At 34.7% G+C, this 18,583-nt stretch overlaps 1 protein-coding gene across 5 annotated transcripts in view; it reads right to left on the reverse strand.

Moving 5' to 3' along the window:
• LOC114333433 (band 4.1-like protein 5) overlaps positions 1–18,167 on the reverse strand; it is a 174,140-nt gene extending 155,973 nt beyond the window's left edge. For 4 of the 5 annotated variants that reach the window (XM_050645568.1, XM_050645566.1, XM_050645569.1 and 1 more), the window contains exon 1: positions 17,828–18,166. In XM_050645568.1, the coding sequence (XP_050501525.1) occupies positions 17,828–17,971 (144 nt within the window). In that variant the 5' untranslated portion in view covers positions 17,972–18,166. Of the gene's footprint in view, positions 1–17,827 lie in introns of all 5 variants that reach the window. The other variant, XM_050645567.1, reaches the window with a different exon arrangement.
• Positions 18,168–18,583: the final 416 nt, after the last annotated feature.

Raw genomic sequence — 18,583 nt, forward strand, 5'->3', positions numbered from 1 at the left:
ATTATTTTATTTATATATTAACAGCTAATCGTTTTTTAATTGGAAATATTAGTCACTGAAGTATAGAGTGTGAAGAGCAGATTTAAAAACCTTCCTATTTTTTAATCATTTTGGATTACCAATTGTCCAGTTTTAACTATGAATCATTATCCTTTTAACTCGCTCAGTGCTCACTACAACAGTGTATCGTCACGATGGTTTCATCTATAGTCACTGGGTGCGTTCGGACGACCATAGCGGCTGGCTGTCAGCAGAAATCGGCTGAGTGGTTGTATCCAGGCGTGATAGGGAAAGCTTAGTAAATCTCTCAGCGGCTGACTTCCAGCGGTGACGTCTGACAGCTACTGCTGGCTCAGCTGTCCAGCCGCTGTGGTCGTCCGAACGCACCCACTGAGTTACTAAATAAACCACCTAAGAATCTAAGTAAATGGTACATACAAGTGGCATTTGATCAAGATGGACACTGAGCATGTGAATAAAAATGATTATTTTTCCACTTACAGAGTATTCAGTTTATCAATTTATTTTGGTTTTGTAGGTATACTATGTTTATAGGGGCATAGGTAAATTGAGTCTCATATACCTGAATTAAGAAGGTCAAAATATTTAGATGGTCGAATTGAGTCCCGGGTATCGTAATCCTTCTAATTACCTTTTAATAGCTTTCTAATTTGTAAGTACTTTCTAATTTGTACTTAAGCATATTTAGAAATATTGTTATTACCTGGAATAACAATAGAGGAATGAAATGATTTTATTGGTTATGCATTTATGGTAATCATATATAAAAAAGCAATATCCTACAAAATATTTAGTATGGTGCGATCTATCTGTATACGATACGGTGTTAAGTTGATTGCCAAAATGAGTTCAGTGAAAATTGTTCTTAGTGAAAAAGGAAAACAATTGATTGTGTTAAATGGCTTCAAATATCGTTTTCACACATCTTTAAAGAATAACGACAAGCGTTGGATGTGTTGTGCGCAGACGAGAGAAAAATGTAAAGCATTTTTAAAAACCCAAGGTGACAACGTAGTGACGGAAATTCGGGATGAACACATCCATAGCGAATTAAACGAAGATGCACTTAACCGTCAAATGTTAAGTAACTCCTTAAAACGAAAGGCCGTAGAAGACATCGGTGAAAGACTTATGAAAATTTTGCAAAAGGAATTACGAAATGGAGATATTAGTACATTGACTACCAAAGACATGGCATTGGTTCGAAAAAATATGTATAACGCCCGACGATCTCTTCTGCCTAAATTACCAAAAAGTATGGAGGAAACTCATGATATATTAAAAACATTTCCAGTGAAAACCAACAAAAACGAGGATTTTCTAATGGTGAACGACATAGAAAACCAAATTATTATGTTTTCCTGTAGCAGCAATTTAGAATTTTTAGCAGATTTGGACACCATTTATACAGAGTGTAACAAAAATACAGGTCATAAATTAAACCACATATTCTGGGACTAAAAATAGTTCGAATGAACCTAACTTACCTTAGTACAAATATGCACACAAAAAAAGTTACAGCCCTTTGAAGTTACAAAATGAAAATCGATTTTTTCGAATATATCGAAAACTATTAGATTTTTTGTTGAAAATGGACATGTGGCATTCTTATGGCAAGAACATCTTAAAGAAAAATTATAGTGAAATTTGTGCACCCCATAAATATTTTATGGGGGTTTTGTTCCCTTAAACCCCCCCAAACTTTTGTGTCCGTTTCAAATAAATTATTATTCTGGTGCCATTAGTTACATTAAATATTTTTAAAACTTTTTTGCCTCTTAGTATTTTTTCGATAAGGCAGTTTTTATCGAGTTGAGGCTTCTTTTTTAATATGTTTACATACAAATTTTATGAGGGTTTTGTTCCTTTAAACCCCCCAAATGTTTGTGTACGTTCCAATTAAACTAGGTATTACTGCGGTACCATTAGTTAAACACAGTGTTTTTAAAACTTTGTTGCCTCTTTGTATTTTTTTGATAAAGCATCTTTTATCGAGATGTGGCTTCTTTTTTAATATGGTTCAAAATATACCTAAAAATGTAAATCATAAATAAAATTTTCATATTATTACCAAGTCTCCATAATCGTACTTTACCATATACAAATATGTGGTGGATTTGACAAATATTCAAATATCTCGATAAAAACTGACTTTTGGAAAAAGTACTGAGACAAAAAAGTTTTTAAAAACTTGTGTTTAACTAATGGCGCTACAATAATAATTAAATTAGTACACAAAAGTTTGGTGGGGGGGGGGGGGGTTTAAAGGAACCAAACCTCCATAAAATTTTTATGGGGTGTCCAAATTTCATTATAATTTTTTCTTAAAATACTACCGCCATAACAATACCACATGTCCATTTTTAATAAAAAATCTCTAATAGTTTTTGATATATTGGAAAAAATCGATTTTCATTTTGTAACTTCAAAGGGCTGTAACTTTTTTTCCGTGCACATTTGTACTAAGGTAAGTTATGTTTAATCGAACTATTTTAGGTCCCAGAATACGCGATTAAATTTATGACCTGTATTTTTGTTACACCCTGTATAGATGGAACTTTTGAATATTGCCCAAAGTTTTTTAAGCAAATGTTCTTCATCCATGGTCTAAAAGAAGATCATTATATACCTTTGGTTTTCTTCTTATTGCCAAATAAACAAAAACATACATATACACTGGCACTTAAATACCTAACAGAACAAGTTGAGAAATGCAATAAAAAACTCGCTTTAAGAACGGTATTTGCAGATTTTGAAGAAGCAATTCAGCAAAGTGTCACTGAAGTTTGGACTAATGTTTCATTGAAGGGCTGCCGATTCCATTTAGGACAATCCTGGTAAGTAGTCATATTTGAATCCTTTTTTGAATGATGATGATGTGTATGTGTGCTTTTTGTTTTTTGGTTTTTTTTTGTACTGATTTCCCATATGCCACGCTGTTGTAATTTTCCTGGTCCTGATAAGTAGTCATATTTGACATATTTGAATCTTTTTTTGATGATGATGATGATGATGTGTATGTAAACTTTTTGGTTTTTGGTGTTTTTTACTGATTTCCCATATGCCACTGTTTAGGCAATACGTAAAGTATCCTTAACAATAGTAACCTATACTTATTGTACGGTTATAGAGTATATTCCCATAGGTAAGCTGGTTAAGAGTAGATAACGATTTTTCATATGTAATTTAAAGTATTATCTGCATAAATGGCACAAAGAATATTTGCTACGAGAGGTATATGGTTCAAAATGCATACAGTATCACGACTAATAAGTTATGTTCACATACATGTAGAGTACTTACAGTTTTATTCCTTGATGACGTGTCACATCAGAGCTCTGATTGAATTCCATAATCCATTTGGTTCATTTGTAAGGCACTCACTAATACGCTAAATAAATCATCGTCGATAATACTGAGCAGATTGAATTATCTGAGCGGTATAAAACGATAGCAAAAAAAGCCGGTAAAATGCGGCCTTTTTACGAATAGCGGGAGCGTCGATAGATTAGAGATGATTCTCGTTAGGAAGCTTTTGACGATCTGCCCCGGCGAGGGGTTCAAATGCGAGTCTCAACAATAACCTGGAGTTTCCAGAAAGGTTACATAAATACTACTTGAATTTTAAGTAATCAGTAGTACAGGGGCGTAACTAATTATTTTAGTGAGCCGTGTATAATATATTTATTGTACATATTGCCGGGGGCGACAGGCGAGAGAGATGGCCTATATCACCTCGAAGAGAGGGGATTGGCAAAGATGTGCACAACGATAAGAAATGTTTGAAGAAATTAGAGTTTATATACACAAGGGGTAACAACGATAAAATGGAGGAAAACGATAAGTTTTCCCCCTAGGGATAGATTTTAATCTTCCAGGGGAATCACAGCGATTTTCGTAATACCACGAAGAAAATCACCGTGAGTAGTGTGAATCTTGACAGTACGAACTAGACCATCCTTACCAGGCAATACATCTATTACCCTGGCAGTTGGCCATAAGAGTGGAGGAGTACCATCCTCCTTCAACAGAACCAAATCCCCGATCTTGACAGGGTCAGTAGGGTCGGTCCATTTATTTCTTTGCTGCAGGAGGCAAAGATAGTCTTTTTTCCACAATTTCCAAAATTGCTGTTGAATTTTACTAATACGCTGAAAAAGATTCAACCTATTTTCAGGTATCTCTGAAACACTTGGTTCAGGGGGCGCGGTTAAACTTCTTTGAACTAAGAAGTGAGCTGGAGATAGGAAAGCGAAGTCATTGGCGTCAGACGACATCCTAGTGATGGGTCTCGAATTTAGAATAGCCTCGATTTGGCATAATACTGTGTTAAACACTTCAAAGGTGAAGTGGGAATTTCCTATAATTCGATAGAGGTGATACTTCACACTCTTTATTCCTACCTCATGGAGGCCGAATTGATGGGGGTTGCGGGGAACACCCATCTTGAAAGTTATGGAGTTTTGAGTACAGAATTCCTTAATCTGTTCCGAATTATTTTGATTTAAGAAAAAATCATAGAATTCGCGCATTTCATTTTTTGCCCCATGGAAATTTGTGGCATTGTCGCTCCAAATAATACTGGGCGTGGATCTTCTGGCAATAAACCTTTTCAGAGTAAGAATATAGGCTTCTGCGCTTAATCCTGTGACGAGTTCGATATGAACACATTTAGTGCTCATGCAAATGAAATAGGCTACGTATGCTTTGTAAAGCGGTGCCTTCCTCAAATGTGAGGACTTAATTAAGAAGAACCCCCCATAGTCCACTGAGACGACTTGGAAGGGTCTAGTGGGGAGTACACGATCGGGATGCATATCTGCCATCTGTTGAACAGAATTGGGTGTCATGAATCGGAAACAGTTTACACACTTACGAATTAAGCGTTTAATCTGTCTTAATCCGTCAATTGGCCAGTACTTCATTTTGACATACGAAAGTACTGTTTGCGCGCCTGAATGTAATAACTTATGATGAGCTTGAGTCAAGATTAGTTCTACAACTCGACATTTAGAAGGAAGTAGAATGGGGTGTTTTTGATTATACGATATGGGGGCGTGTCGGAGACGTCCTCCCACACGAATCAGCCCATCATTATGTTGTAGGAAGGGGTTGAGTTTACGAATGGCTTTATTGGTCACGAGTTTAGCATTTTTCAATTCAAGAATCTCTTTTTTAAAGTAGATACTTTGGATATACCTGATGATCGCGTGATCAGCGATCTCCATTTCGGGTGGCGTCAATATATCCGTATCTCGTGGAGAGTTATTTATTTTCTTTTTAATATTACTGATGAATCTAAAAAGATAAGCGACAATTCTTTGAATTTTACGAAAAGAAGAAGATTTAGCGAATAGATTTTCAAAGGTGTCGTTGAGTTCGTGATTTGTTGCTATGTTTGAGACAACTAACTTCCTTAATTCAGGAAGATCATCCTGAAAATGAGGAATTTGATGAAGAGAAAAATCGATGGGATTGTCTCTAATAAAGCTAGGTCCGCATAACCAGTCTTCGGTGGTCTGGGGATTATCAAAGACATTTATCCCTCTGGAAGCGGGGTCAGCGATGTTTTCGTGACTTCTGACGAAATGGAAATCACAAGGAAAAGTTTCCAACAAGGAATTGACCTTTTGAATTCTGTTTTGTACAAAAATGTTCCAAATGTGTTTTTTAGAAAGTATCCAAGACAAGGCAATTGTAGAGTCAGCAAAGAGATGAGATGAAGATATACTCAAATTTTTCTTGAAGATGTGAAAAAGTCTATGAGCCAGAGTGACTCCCAACACTATTCCACAAAGTTCCAATTTGGGGATGGTGAGTTTATTTTTTAGCGGAGAAATTTTGTTTTTAGAAGCGATAAGCCGCGACGATACAGAAAAGTCTGAGTATGTCGCTTTGAGATACACACAAGTGCTGTATATTTTTTCCGATGCGTCGGTGAAAATAATTAATTGAACATCAACAACTTTCTTTTGTAAAGGTAAGCATCGAGGTACCTTGACCTCTTCTATAGTTTTGAATGTCGATAAGAGGTTTTGCCAATTTTTCATAATGATGGGTGAGTCAATGGGTTGATCCCAGTCCAATTTCTGGGACCATATTTCCTGTATCAAGAGCTTAGCGTTCACAAGGACAGGGGATAACCATCCTAGCGGGTCATACAAAGTAGCAATGTAGGAGAGAATAGTACGTTTAGTAACAACATTAGCCAATTTGAAGATAGGAGTTTTAAACGAAAAGTGGTCGCGTTCTGAATCCCAGAATATGCCTAAGACTTTATCAGATCCCGTGAAGTTAAGACTGACTTCAGAGACGGGATTTAAATTGTGTTGAGACAGAAATTCTGAAGAACTGCAGTTCCACTTGTGGAGGAGGAAACCATGGGTTTCTAGCAAAGAAGTTAATTGTTCGAAAAGACAACTTAATTCATGAAGACTGTCAGCACCGCTGATCAGGTCATCCATATAGATAGATTCTTGCAGAACACTAGTAGCAAGTTCGTGGGTATGTTTGTTGTTGTCAGCGATGTGCTTGATAACTCTTTGAGCGATAAATGGGCTACTTGGGAGCCCGAAGGGTAATCTTTGAAATTGATAGCACCGTAAAGGCTGCTGAATATTGTCCCTAAAGAGAAAATTTAACAGAAATGTTTCAGTGGGACAAATGGCGATTTGTAGGAACATAGCCTTGATGTCGCCTACTAGTGCGAATTTAAACTGACGAAACTTAGCGAGAATGTCAAAAAGTTCATGTTGGACGACATAACCTTTGTCTATGACGTCACTGAGGGAGATTCCCGTAGACGATTTATTGTTTGGATCGAAAACTATACGAGTGGAAGTAGTAGAGTTGGATTTGAAAACGGGAAAGTGAGGGAGAAAGTAATTAGGTTTACCTGAGTCATTTAGCATTTTTAACGGCACTTGAATTATTTGTCCGTTATTGAGATATTCCGATATAATGTCCTGATATTTTTCCAATAAATCAGGGTTGAGTTGAAAACGTTTCTCGAGACTGAGAAAACGTCTTTTTGCCGAGAGAAACGAATTTCCCATGTCTATATCTTCGATAGGGAGTTTGAGATTGAGTGTGGACTCATATCGTCCATTGGGGAGAACATTAACATGTTTTACAAAATTAATTTCAGCGGGGTGATCATTAATGAGATCGGTGTTCTGAGGAGCGGCTTCTTCCAGCTCCCAGAATTTTTGTAAATGATCGGATAGTTCCTCGTTGGACACTACCGGCTCATTTACGGCGGAAGGAGTGTTATGAGAACAACAAGTAACGAGAGAGTTTGAATAAAATTCCAAAGCCTTTTTAGTATTTTTCGACTTAAGAGCAAAGTCTGGAACTGACCCTGATATCGTGTACCCGAGTAGAGTGCGTTGAAGAACGGGAAGACCTTTTCCCAAACGAATTATTTCAGGTTGAATGATATCGTTATACAGGTCTGCACCGAGCAGGATACCAATTGGGGATGTTACATGGAACATCGGATCACCTAATGGTATCTCTGAGGGTATGTTTAGTTTGCTCGCCGAAATAGAAATTTGAGGAAGCGGATTTGTTATCTTTGGGAGTACAGAGCACGAGATGTCAAAAGGAACGTCGTTAGCGACAGCGAAAATTGTTGTATCTACAATAGATTGAGACGAGGATGAGGTGGAGTTAATTCCATTGATCCGTAATTTTCCATCTCTAGTGGTGAGTGACAGTTCCTTTACGAGGTCAGCACTAATAAATGAAACCTGTGAGGCCGAGTCTAAAAGTGCCTTTGCGAAGACCCTCTTGCCGCTAGGAGCGACAAGATAGACCTGGAGTGTGCTTAATAACACCAAATGATTATCAAGCGAGGCTGCAGATAGAGCCATTGAATGTGGAGTCGAATTTTGAAGATTAACTTCCGTTTCAGGAGCTCTAACATGTGAGGGCCCCTGTTGTGAATTACCCTGTGTATGGGAGTTATTTGAGATAGCGGTTTTATTATGATTATTTGAGTTGTGTTGGCCAACAGCCGCGGAAGGGTTACTATGACCCGTTTTGTCGAAATGGAGCAACGTGTGATGACGAGATTTACAAACTATGCAAGAGAATTTGGATTTACACTGATCGAGCATGTGAGACCCAAGACAATTAATACAAAATTTATTTTGTTTGACAAAACTAAAACGTTCTTTAGAATTCAACTGCTTGAACTGAGGACAAGAGTAGATCGAGTGAGAGTCGTTGCAATAGGAACATTTCTTAGGACCTAAGCGAGGCGAAAGGTTACTGGTAGAAGTGTCTGAGGCTAGGTGTAAAGAGTGTCTGGAAGTAGTAGTCGATTTTGGTTTTGATTGAGATTGAATATTCTCAAGATGAACAACGCGTGTCTCGATTTCCCCTAGAAAATGGACAAAATCAGGGGTAGCTTGGCTACCACCGGATTGGAACTCAAGAGCCCTAATGGTAGGTGCGTCGAGTTTCTGAGTAGCGATATGTATGAGAAGTAAATGCAAGAGATCTGAAGGGGGCCTATTCAAGTTCAATAGGGCCTTGAAATTATTTGACATGACCGTATGAAAATTTCTTAATTGTGAGTGATTTGCGTTTCCAGAAATAGGAGGCGCATCAAGAATTTGAGAGATGAGAGTTTTGATAAGCGATTTAGAGTTGGCGTACCTTTGTGTCAGGTTATCCCGGGCTATTTTGTAATTGTCACCTGTGAGTGGGATATGCTCGAGAAGCGTCAAAGGCTCGGAAGTTAGAAAACTTTTGAGGTAAATGAGTTTTTCCAGATCACTTAATGTAGTATCAGATCCTATTATTGTATCAAAGGTCTCAATGAATGAATTGTATTCAGTAACTAAGCCACTAAATGGTTTTAACTGAATACGAGGGAGGTTTACTGTTCGTTGCCTAGCCATAGACTGTGAGGTTAGAGAAGAATTAGGGTCAAATTGGAGGGAGGGGGTAGCAGTCACATTAGAACTTTCAATGACCTCTAACCTTTCTTCCAATAGAGAAATTGTATCCAAATATTTATCAAAAACCACAGAGGAATCAGTAGAGGGGGTAGGTTCCTCGGGGATCGTCTCCAGCACATTTTGAGCATCGCGGAAAAGTCCGTAAGAATGTTTGAGTTGTGAAATTATTTCACGAATTTTATATTTGTTTAGAGAATTAAGAGTTGTGGGAACCGAATCAGCCAACTTGGTTATATCAAGTTTTGCGGTGAGCCTCTGTCGGTTATATTTTGATCGGTCAGCCATGTTGCGAGAATGTGAGATTAGATAGATTATTTGCAAATGTCTAAACCTATAAATCGATGCGAAAATGAGAGAATATGTACAATATATTATATATTACACGTTTAATAGTGTGAGATTGGCTTAATAGTATCACCCTGTATGAGCGCAGATTAGTATATGAAATGCAAAACTATAAAATTTCAAAATATATGCAATTTTCCAAAATGGGTATTTTTCAGCAAGTGTGAGACACCCTTAACAAGTATTTAAATTAATTAAATTGAAGGAAAAAACAATTATTTATTTTCTATAGTTTTCTAGAAGTGTAAAATGAGCTTAAGCGAAGCTAAATGTAGCAAAAACTTACAATTTATGCAAGAAAACAAAATTATTTTTAATAATTTTTGTAACCTGTGAACCAGGCTTAATCGGATTCAAAATTATAAATTTAATTTAAATCAAAAGGTTGAACAAACAATGTTAAAATTATAACACCCGTACTATCAGCCAAGAAATGAGTACACTTTTTGTATACTATAAACAGAAAAATATATTTACGAAAATAAAATAATGTAATATATGCAAATATTTTTTCATACAAACAAAACGACTCCTTTATTTGAACAAAGCAAGTAGTTTCTGAAATTGCACGTGTAGACCGGGCTTAACAACCTACCAGCTATTGTAGAGACGTGCTGGGTTAAATACTGAGAATTTGAGTGCAGAAAGAGAGGAATATTTTATTTTTGTGCCGGGGCGGCGTGGCTTGGAAATTTCCAAATGCAACAGAAAGACACTATAAATGAAAAACCGTTATTCTCAGAATAGAGATTATCAAAATATGCAAATACGAAGGACCTTGAGGATTTAATTAATAAATAATTAATATGATACGGCTCGATGGAACAGAAATGTTTAGGCAATACGTAAAGTATCCTTAACAATAGTAACCTATACTTATTGTACGGTTATAGAGTATATTCCCATAGGTAAGCTGGTTAAGAGTAGATAACGATTTTTCATATGTAATTTAAAGTATTATCTGCATAAATGGCACAAAGAATATTTGCTACGAGAGGTATATGGTTCAAAATGCATACAGTATCACGACTAATAAGTTATGTTCACATACATGTAGAGTACTTACAGTTTTATTCCTTGATGACGTGTCACATCAGAGCTCTGATTGAATTCCATAATCCATTTGGTTCATTTGTAAGGCACTCACTAATACGCTAAATAAATCATCGTCGATAATACTGAGCAGATTGAATTATCTGAGCGGTATAAAACGATAGCAAAAAAAGCCGGTAAAATGCGGCCTTTTTACGAATAGCGGGAGCGTCGATAGATTAGAGATGATTCTCGTTAGGAAGCTTTTGACGATCTGCCCCGGCGAGGGGTTCAAATGCGAGTCTCAACAATAACCTGGAGTTTCCAGAAAGGTTACATAAATACTACTTGAATTTTAAGTAATCAGTAGTACAGGGGCGTAACTAATTATTTTAGTGAGCCGTGTATAATATATTTATTGTACAGCCACGTTGTTGTAATTTTCCTGGTCCTGATAAGTAGTCATATTTAACATACGAGAATTTGAATTGCATTTTTGATGATGATGATGTGTATATATGCTTTTTGTTTTCCGGTGTTTTTTACTTATTTTCCATATGTCATACTGTTGTAATTCTAATGATGTTTTTTTATTTTTTCAGGTGGCGCAAAATTCAGGCACTAGGTTTAACATCCTTATACAAAGACAAAGAGACTGATGTAGGAAAATATTTAACATACTGCTTTGGAATGCCATTTCTCAACCCAGAAGATGTAGGAGATTGTTTTGTTGAAGCTTCATCATCAATACAGCCACAAAATTATAGAATAGTAGAATTTGCGGACTATCTGGTAGATAATTATGTCTCAGAATCGGCTAAGTTTCCGCCAGAAATATGGGCGGAGATGTCAAGCAGTTTACAATGGACGACGAATGCATGTGAGAGTTTTCATTCCAGGTTTAACTCGTCATTTTATTTTGCTCACCCTCATATTTTCCTATTTTTAACAGTTTTAAGAGACTTTCAAAGTGAAACGTATGTTAAAATTAGAAGTGTACAAAAAAAAGTAAAAAAAATTTATTCTGCACAAACCCTTACATCAAAAAAATTTGTAGATGAACAAATTTTAAAATTAAATTAATAGATTAATATCAAAATTTGATTACCTCAAAAGTGTAGGTGAAAAATTTAGAATAGTTAAATAAATGAATTAGCATGTAATCCTAGCTTATATTGCTTTTTGTAAATATTGTAGGTATACATTTTTGTAATAAAATTATATGCTCTAAAATAAATTATTGTTTTCTAATTCCTAGAAATCATTACGTACACTGACTAAGCCCCAGGTAAACACGGGACTCAATTTACCCATCTTCGGGACTCAACTCGGCTATTAGAAATACGGAATATAAATTCTGGGACTCAACTAGGTTACTCCGGTTTATACTAGGCCATAAATACTACACTCCTGGCCAAAAAAACCCGGACACCTTAAAAATGGGTCATTTTTGATGTCTCGAATCTCATAAAGCTGTTGTCCGATTTTAGTGATTTTTTAGTATGTTATAGCCTTATTCATTAAGAATCGGGATGTAGTAATATTGTTGCTGAACAGGTAAATGTCATTGTATACCGGGTGTAACAATAATACTGTGTTTTTCCTTAAATTTCGGAACACCCTATGGAATATTCTAGCATTTAAAAAATATTGAAATTAAAACTGAACTACGGAATTAAAACTAAAGCATTGGGCTTTCTTAACATTCTCTTTTTTGAGTCATTCACTTGTTGGACAATAAAAAAGTTAGATACAACTAGTCATGTTCTTCATTCATCAATAAAGGGTGTTTCTAAATAAGGGTGACAAACCGTAAGGATTAATTCTGCATGAAAAAATAATGACAGTTTGCTTTATAAACATATGTCCGCCAATGCTTCGTTTCCGAGATACGAAATGCTTAATTTTTTCTTACAAACTGACGATTTATTTATTGCTCTAAAACCGGTTGAGATATGCAAATGAAATCTGGTAGGTTTTAAGAGGTAGTTATTTCACATTTTTTAACATACAACTAAAAATTTTATATTCATCATTGGCGTGCATACAGTCATCATTGGCGTGCATACAGGTAATATGACTGGGTAATATGACGGATATGCACGCCAATGGTGAATATAAAATAAATAATTGTGTGTCAAAAAATGCGCAATAACTACCTCTTAAAACCCACCAAATTTCATTTGCATACCGGTTTTAGAGAAATAAATAAATCGTCAGTGTGTGAGAAAAAACTCAACATCATGTATCTCGGCAACGAAGCATTTGCAGACATATGTTTATAAACCAAACGGTCATTATTTTTTCATACAGAATGACCCCTTAAAGTTTGTCGCACTTATTTAGAAACACCCTGTATTGATGAAGAAAATGACTAGTTGTCAAAGTACTTAACTTTTTCATTATCCAACATAAGTGAATAAGTCAAAAAGCAGAATATTAAGAAAGGCTAAGGCTACCATAGAGTTTTAATTTCAATATTTTTTAAATGCTAGAATATTCCACAGGGTGTTATGAACTTTCAGGAAAAAACACAGTATTATTGTTACACCTGGTATACAATGACGTTTATCAGTTCAGCAACACTATTACTACATCGATATTCTTAAAGAATAAGGCTATAACATATTAAAAAAATCACTAAAATCGGACAAGTTTAGGAGATTCGAGACATCAAAAATGACCCATTTTTAAGGTGTCCCGATTTTTTTTGGCCAGGAGTGTAGTAGTCCATTCGCTGACAGTAAAATATTGCAAAACCTATAAATTTTAAAAAACCACTTAGATTGACATGAAATTTAGCATACACATAGGTAACATATAACAGAAGAAAACTGATATTGTGCCGATGTGTGCCTTTGCTCTGGGGGTGAGTTTCACCCCTTACCGGGGGTGAAAAAATATATGTTCAAAATAAGTCTGGAAATGGATAAACTGACTAATTCTAAGCAACTTTTGTTCTATATCATTTTTTCACTAAGTTTATAATTTTTGAGTTATTTGCATAATTTTGCATATTTGCATACATGAATATGTTCCATAAAGGAAACAAAAAATATGGAGCATTACGATCATTAATAAAATCCAAATAGGTCTATTGAACACCAACAGAATCTACAACACAATTGTAAGTCCTACACCTACATATTTATAATATGCTAAATATGGGTGCTTAAAACATCAGAAGGAGGTCTTTTAGAAAGGTAAGAGAGGAAAATATAATATAAGAAGAAATATAGTCCCACAAAACATTTTATACATGAAGATGACATTGAAACGGTTGGAAAGTTTACATACCTGGGAGTAGAAATATATGTTGATGGATCAGAAGATCGAGAAATACGGAAGAGAATAACACAGGCAAACAGAGCTTGCAACAAAACCTGTGAGGGAAAACGGAATCTTCAGAAGTCGATTCAACAACAAACTTATCAACTTTATAAGGAAGCACCCCTGTCAGACTTCATTAGAATACAAAGATTGCAATGGGCCGGACATGTGATAAGAATGGGAGAGGATAGGCTACCAAAAAGAGCACTGAATGCTAGAATGCAGGGAAAGAGACCAGTTGGAAGGCCAAAAAAGCGCTGGGAAGACACAGTAAACAGCTACGCACAAGCCCTTTTAAAAGTCTGTGTATGGAGAAGAGCAGCCACAGACAAGCACGGGTGGAGGCAAAAAATAAAGGAGGCCAAGGCTCAATTTGGGCTGTAGTGCCGTAGAAGAAGAAGAAGAAGAAGAGAGGAAAATACAAAGAGCTAATTGATGGTCAATTAAGAAGAAGAAATAATAAAGAACTTTTGCAACTTGACGAACTTCATAGTGAACCAAAAATAACTTACCTTAGTCAAAGCACAGAGAATTCAGGACACATCGAAAGGATGGGAAAGGAAAGAATGCCAAAAATTGTACTATTCTTTTTCTCATGAACATCTTTCAGTGAGTCATAGTTTTTCCATTTCTTTCTAACGCAATAAATTGTATGTGACAGAAAAAAGGCATGTCAGTGAATAGAGAGAGACATTTTTTATAACATTATTTATTTTAGTTGCCGATAGATGGCGCTATAATCGAAAAAAATTATTTACGAATTATATAACATATCTACGAATATAATCTGTACAATTTATAAGACTATACAAGTCAAAGAAAATACCATTTTATAAATGCAATAAACACAATTGATTTGTTTTTATGCCAAATTGTAAATAAAATGTGACAACTGTCAGAATTAACTAAAATGTCATGTTAGAATAAATGTTATAAATGTGTATTATCATGAACTTACCTTTTTTTCTATCAATTGTGACGCACTGAAAAATGCTCATGAAAAGGACCATATCAAGAAAGCCAATACAAAAATGAAAGAGGGTTGATCAAGAAAGAGATAGGACAGCATATATGAAGATTTAAGTAGGTCTCAAATGACTCATGTACTTGGCGAATACTTATTGCTTGTGTTTGCCATGTCATGAGAGTGGGTTACTAGTAAAATTATTCCTTAATCAGTATTATTATTATGATAAGTACTTGACAATTTTAGTACAATAATTATACCTACTTGTAATCAAGTCACACGATATGGCAACTATACACAAGTACTAACGATTATTCTCCAAGTACAAGAGTTGTTTAAACCCGGCTTTACAAAAAATACTATTAAGAATTTGAAAAAAGCATTGGACAGAAAACAATGGAAGATAGTGGTTAAGAACTGTATTGAAAGCCTACAAGAATAATTCATTGTGTTTTTTATAAATAAATGTAAATAGTACTTCTAAATTAAACTTTTTAGCCTTGTTGACCTTTACAAGAGGATAAATTTACAATAGGTGTGTTTTTGATAGCAAAGATAAAAAATGTTTCTTTAATGATAATAAGCTAATAACAATGAATACTTCTTTGAACATAGTTATTTCCCTTTTTTTGCATTTATGTAGGTTGTTGAATCTTCTTAAAAAAATTAAATACTTGAAAACATTTTAAACATTTAGAAACATTTTAATATATTGGTGTGTTTAATTGAGTATTAATGTTTATCTGTTATTTAGGATACCAGGACGGCCACAAACTAATAAATGATTACTGTTTTGTTTAATATTTACTTTTAGATTTTGTTTACACACAAAATGGACATAAAAATAACTTCTGTATTATATGTTTAAATACAATTTTACCTTGGCTTTAAACCCTACAATGTTATAGGAAATAGTATTAGAATATTAACACGCCTACACAAACAAAAAGAACCAGGTAGTGTGTACAGGGTTATTCACTATATTTAAACCCCCCTGTAAACTGCTTTATTAATATAATTAGAAAAAAATGTAAAATACAAAAGTTACACAATTTTTTATGCTGTTTTCAAAAATGATAGTAGAAAAACAAAGAAGGTGCAAACAAAATGGCTGCAGATGTTAACTTTGTTAATTTAAATGGAACACCCTGTATATGGTTACACATCTGAATAGAACGTTCTATAACGAACATTTCCATATTTAATTTGATGGGCCTATCTGCAAACATAAGCAAGATATGAGAATTTATTTCAGTTTATTTAGATATTTATGATAGATATTTAATCGAGATACTAATAGATATTTATGATATAATTATTCATTTAGATTTATTCAAACTATCTAGTATTTCGCTTATTCTTTACAGAACGTTTTATTTAATACACAGGGTGTTCCATTTAAATTAACAATGTTAACATCTGCAGCCATTTTGTTTGCACCTTCTTTGTTTTTCTACTATCATTTTTCAAATCTGCATAAAAAATCGTGTAACTTTTGTATTTTACATTTTTTTCTAATTCTGTAAATAAAGCAGTTTACAGGGGGGTCAAAATATAGTGAATGACCCTGTACATCAGGATTTAAATATTCGCGAAATAAATAATATAGATGGGGCATAAAGTTTATAAAAAATTACAAGTTCGGTCAGGTGAAACCCATGAGGACCATTAGGATATATTTCAAGATCTGTATATGATGATCCTAAAACGGGGCCCAATCACAAAAAGAAAGAAAAGGAAGACCTAAACAAACATGGGTTAATAGCGTACAGGAAGATCTCAGAAATGAGGAAATTATTGGTTGGAAGAAATAGTAACAAACAGGGACAAATGTAGTAGATCTGGATCCCAAGTATGAAAAAAAAGTTGATTAATCGTAGGCTGAAAATTTGTTAATAGCTTAAGGGTGTCTAGTCGGACAAACTTTGATATATGGAAACACTAGAACAAGGGAAGTTTTAATTGTGGAACAGGTTAAAAATTTGGAACGGTCAGACCACAAAAACGTCACATGTATTTTGTCCGACAGAACTTCCAATTGATTTGTTACCCTTTCACTAAACTCTCATGCAAAACTCAGGCTGCTATTTATCACCAAATGAGCATTGTAATGAATGGAACACGTAGAACATGTCAAATGACAGGAATTATGACAGGCGATAAATAGCAGTCTGATTTTTGCATGAGAGTTTATTGAAAGGGTAACAAATCAATTGGAAGTTCTGTCGGACAAAATACATGTGACGTTTTCGTAATCTGACCGTTCCAAATTTTTAACCTGTTCCACAATTAGAACTTTTTTTTCGTATGCGGGATCCAGACCTATAGGAGAATAGTAAGTCAATTTAGTAGGCAATGTCGTTGATTATAGGAATACTTTTGCTTGGCACGAAGACTAAGCCGGTTCGACTATAATATTACATATTATTGTACAGTTGAACCTGCTTCTTGGAATAGCCTTGGTGTCAAGCAAAAGTATTCCTATAACAGGGAAATTCTGATAACCAATCATTAGTTGCTAGTAAAACAGTTTCGGGACCTCACATTTCTATTCCTTAAACCAGGATATTCCTATGACTGGTATTCTAATAAGCGGGTTAGACTGTATTACTTATATTATTAATTGTATTTTTAGCCCTAGGCCTTCAAGGCCTGTTGAGCTTTTTAAATAAATAAATATTTGAAAGGTGTGTTCTTTATAGCAAGTATAATGTTTCCTAAATGATAAGCTAATACCATAAATACTTCTTGGAACATAGTTATTTACTCATTTTGGATTTATGTACAGTAGGTTGTTGAACCTTCTTAAAAAATACTTAAAACATTTTAAACATTTAGAAACAATTATTTTGGTTTGGCTAAATGAGTATTATTGTTTATGTTATTTAGGATACCAGGACGGCCGCGACCTAATAAACGTTTACTGTTTTGTTTAATATTTACTTTTAGATTCTGTTTACACACAAAACAGACATAAAAATAACTTCTCTATTTATAAGTATAATTTTACCTTGGATAAACTAAGCCCTATAAATGTAATGTTATAGGAAATAGTATCTAGGATGTTAACACGCCTACACAAACAAAAAGAACCAGGTACTTAGTGTGTACACATCTGGATGTAAATGTTCGCGAAATAAAAGATAACTCAAAAAGTACTTACCGTTAATTCGACTGACAAGTCGGTACCATCTAATAAAATAACTTTACATTGCAACAAATTTTTGTTTATCACACTTTTATTCGATTTTGCATTTGTACTATTTGATGCATTTCTAGGTTTTCTTCCACTTAAAAATCTAAACATTTTCAACACTTGTATCTCATTTCACGTTTAGGTTGAGCAAATTGTCTATAGGTTAGATTAATTAAAAGCACACTTTACATTTACATTTCATAATAATTGGTCGATCTTATTAACGTAACTAGCGCTTTCACTTACTATAAGGAAGCCATATTAATTTATGTGTGTAAGAATTCGGCAACCCAACCAGCTCTTGCCGTAAATGCAAACAATCAAACAACAGAGCCACCTGTTGAATTGGTTTTGTTTTTAAACTTGTTTCTTCTTGGGCTAAATTAAAAATTCTGAATGTAGGCAACTTATACTACAACGGTTGGCTAAGAATTTTTACATTTTAGGTTTTAAATTTTAGGGTTAAGTCCAGGGACGCCGCAAGGCGTTGTGCAAATTGTGCATGGCACAAGGCGCATAGTACGAAAGGGGCGTATTTTCAGTTTTTCAGTTCAAAGAATTTCAAATAATACCTTGTATACTAGGAGTAGGGAATCTAGAGGAAGATTATATTGCAGGTAATAAATATTTTACAATACAATACAAAATACAATGCAATATTTCGTCACGGTACACCCTCATAAAACCATCCTCAAGATTCCCTATCATAACTAGTTTATTTCA

Source organism: Diabrotica virgifera, chromosome 3 (assembly GCF_917563875.1).
Source record: "Diabrotica virgifera virgifera chromosome 3, PGI_DIABVI_V3a".
NCBI lineage: Eukaryota > Metazoa > Arthropoda > Insecta > Coleoptera > Chrysomelidae > Diabrotica > Diabrotica virgifera.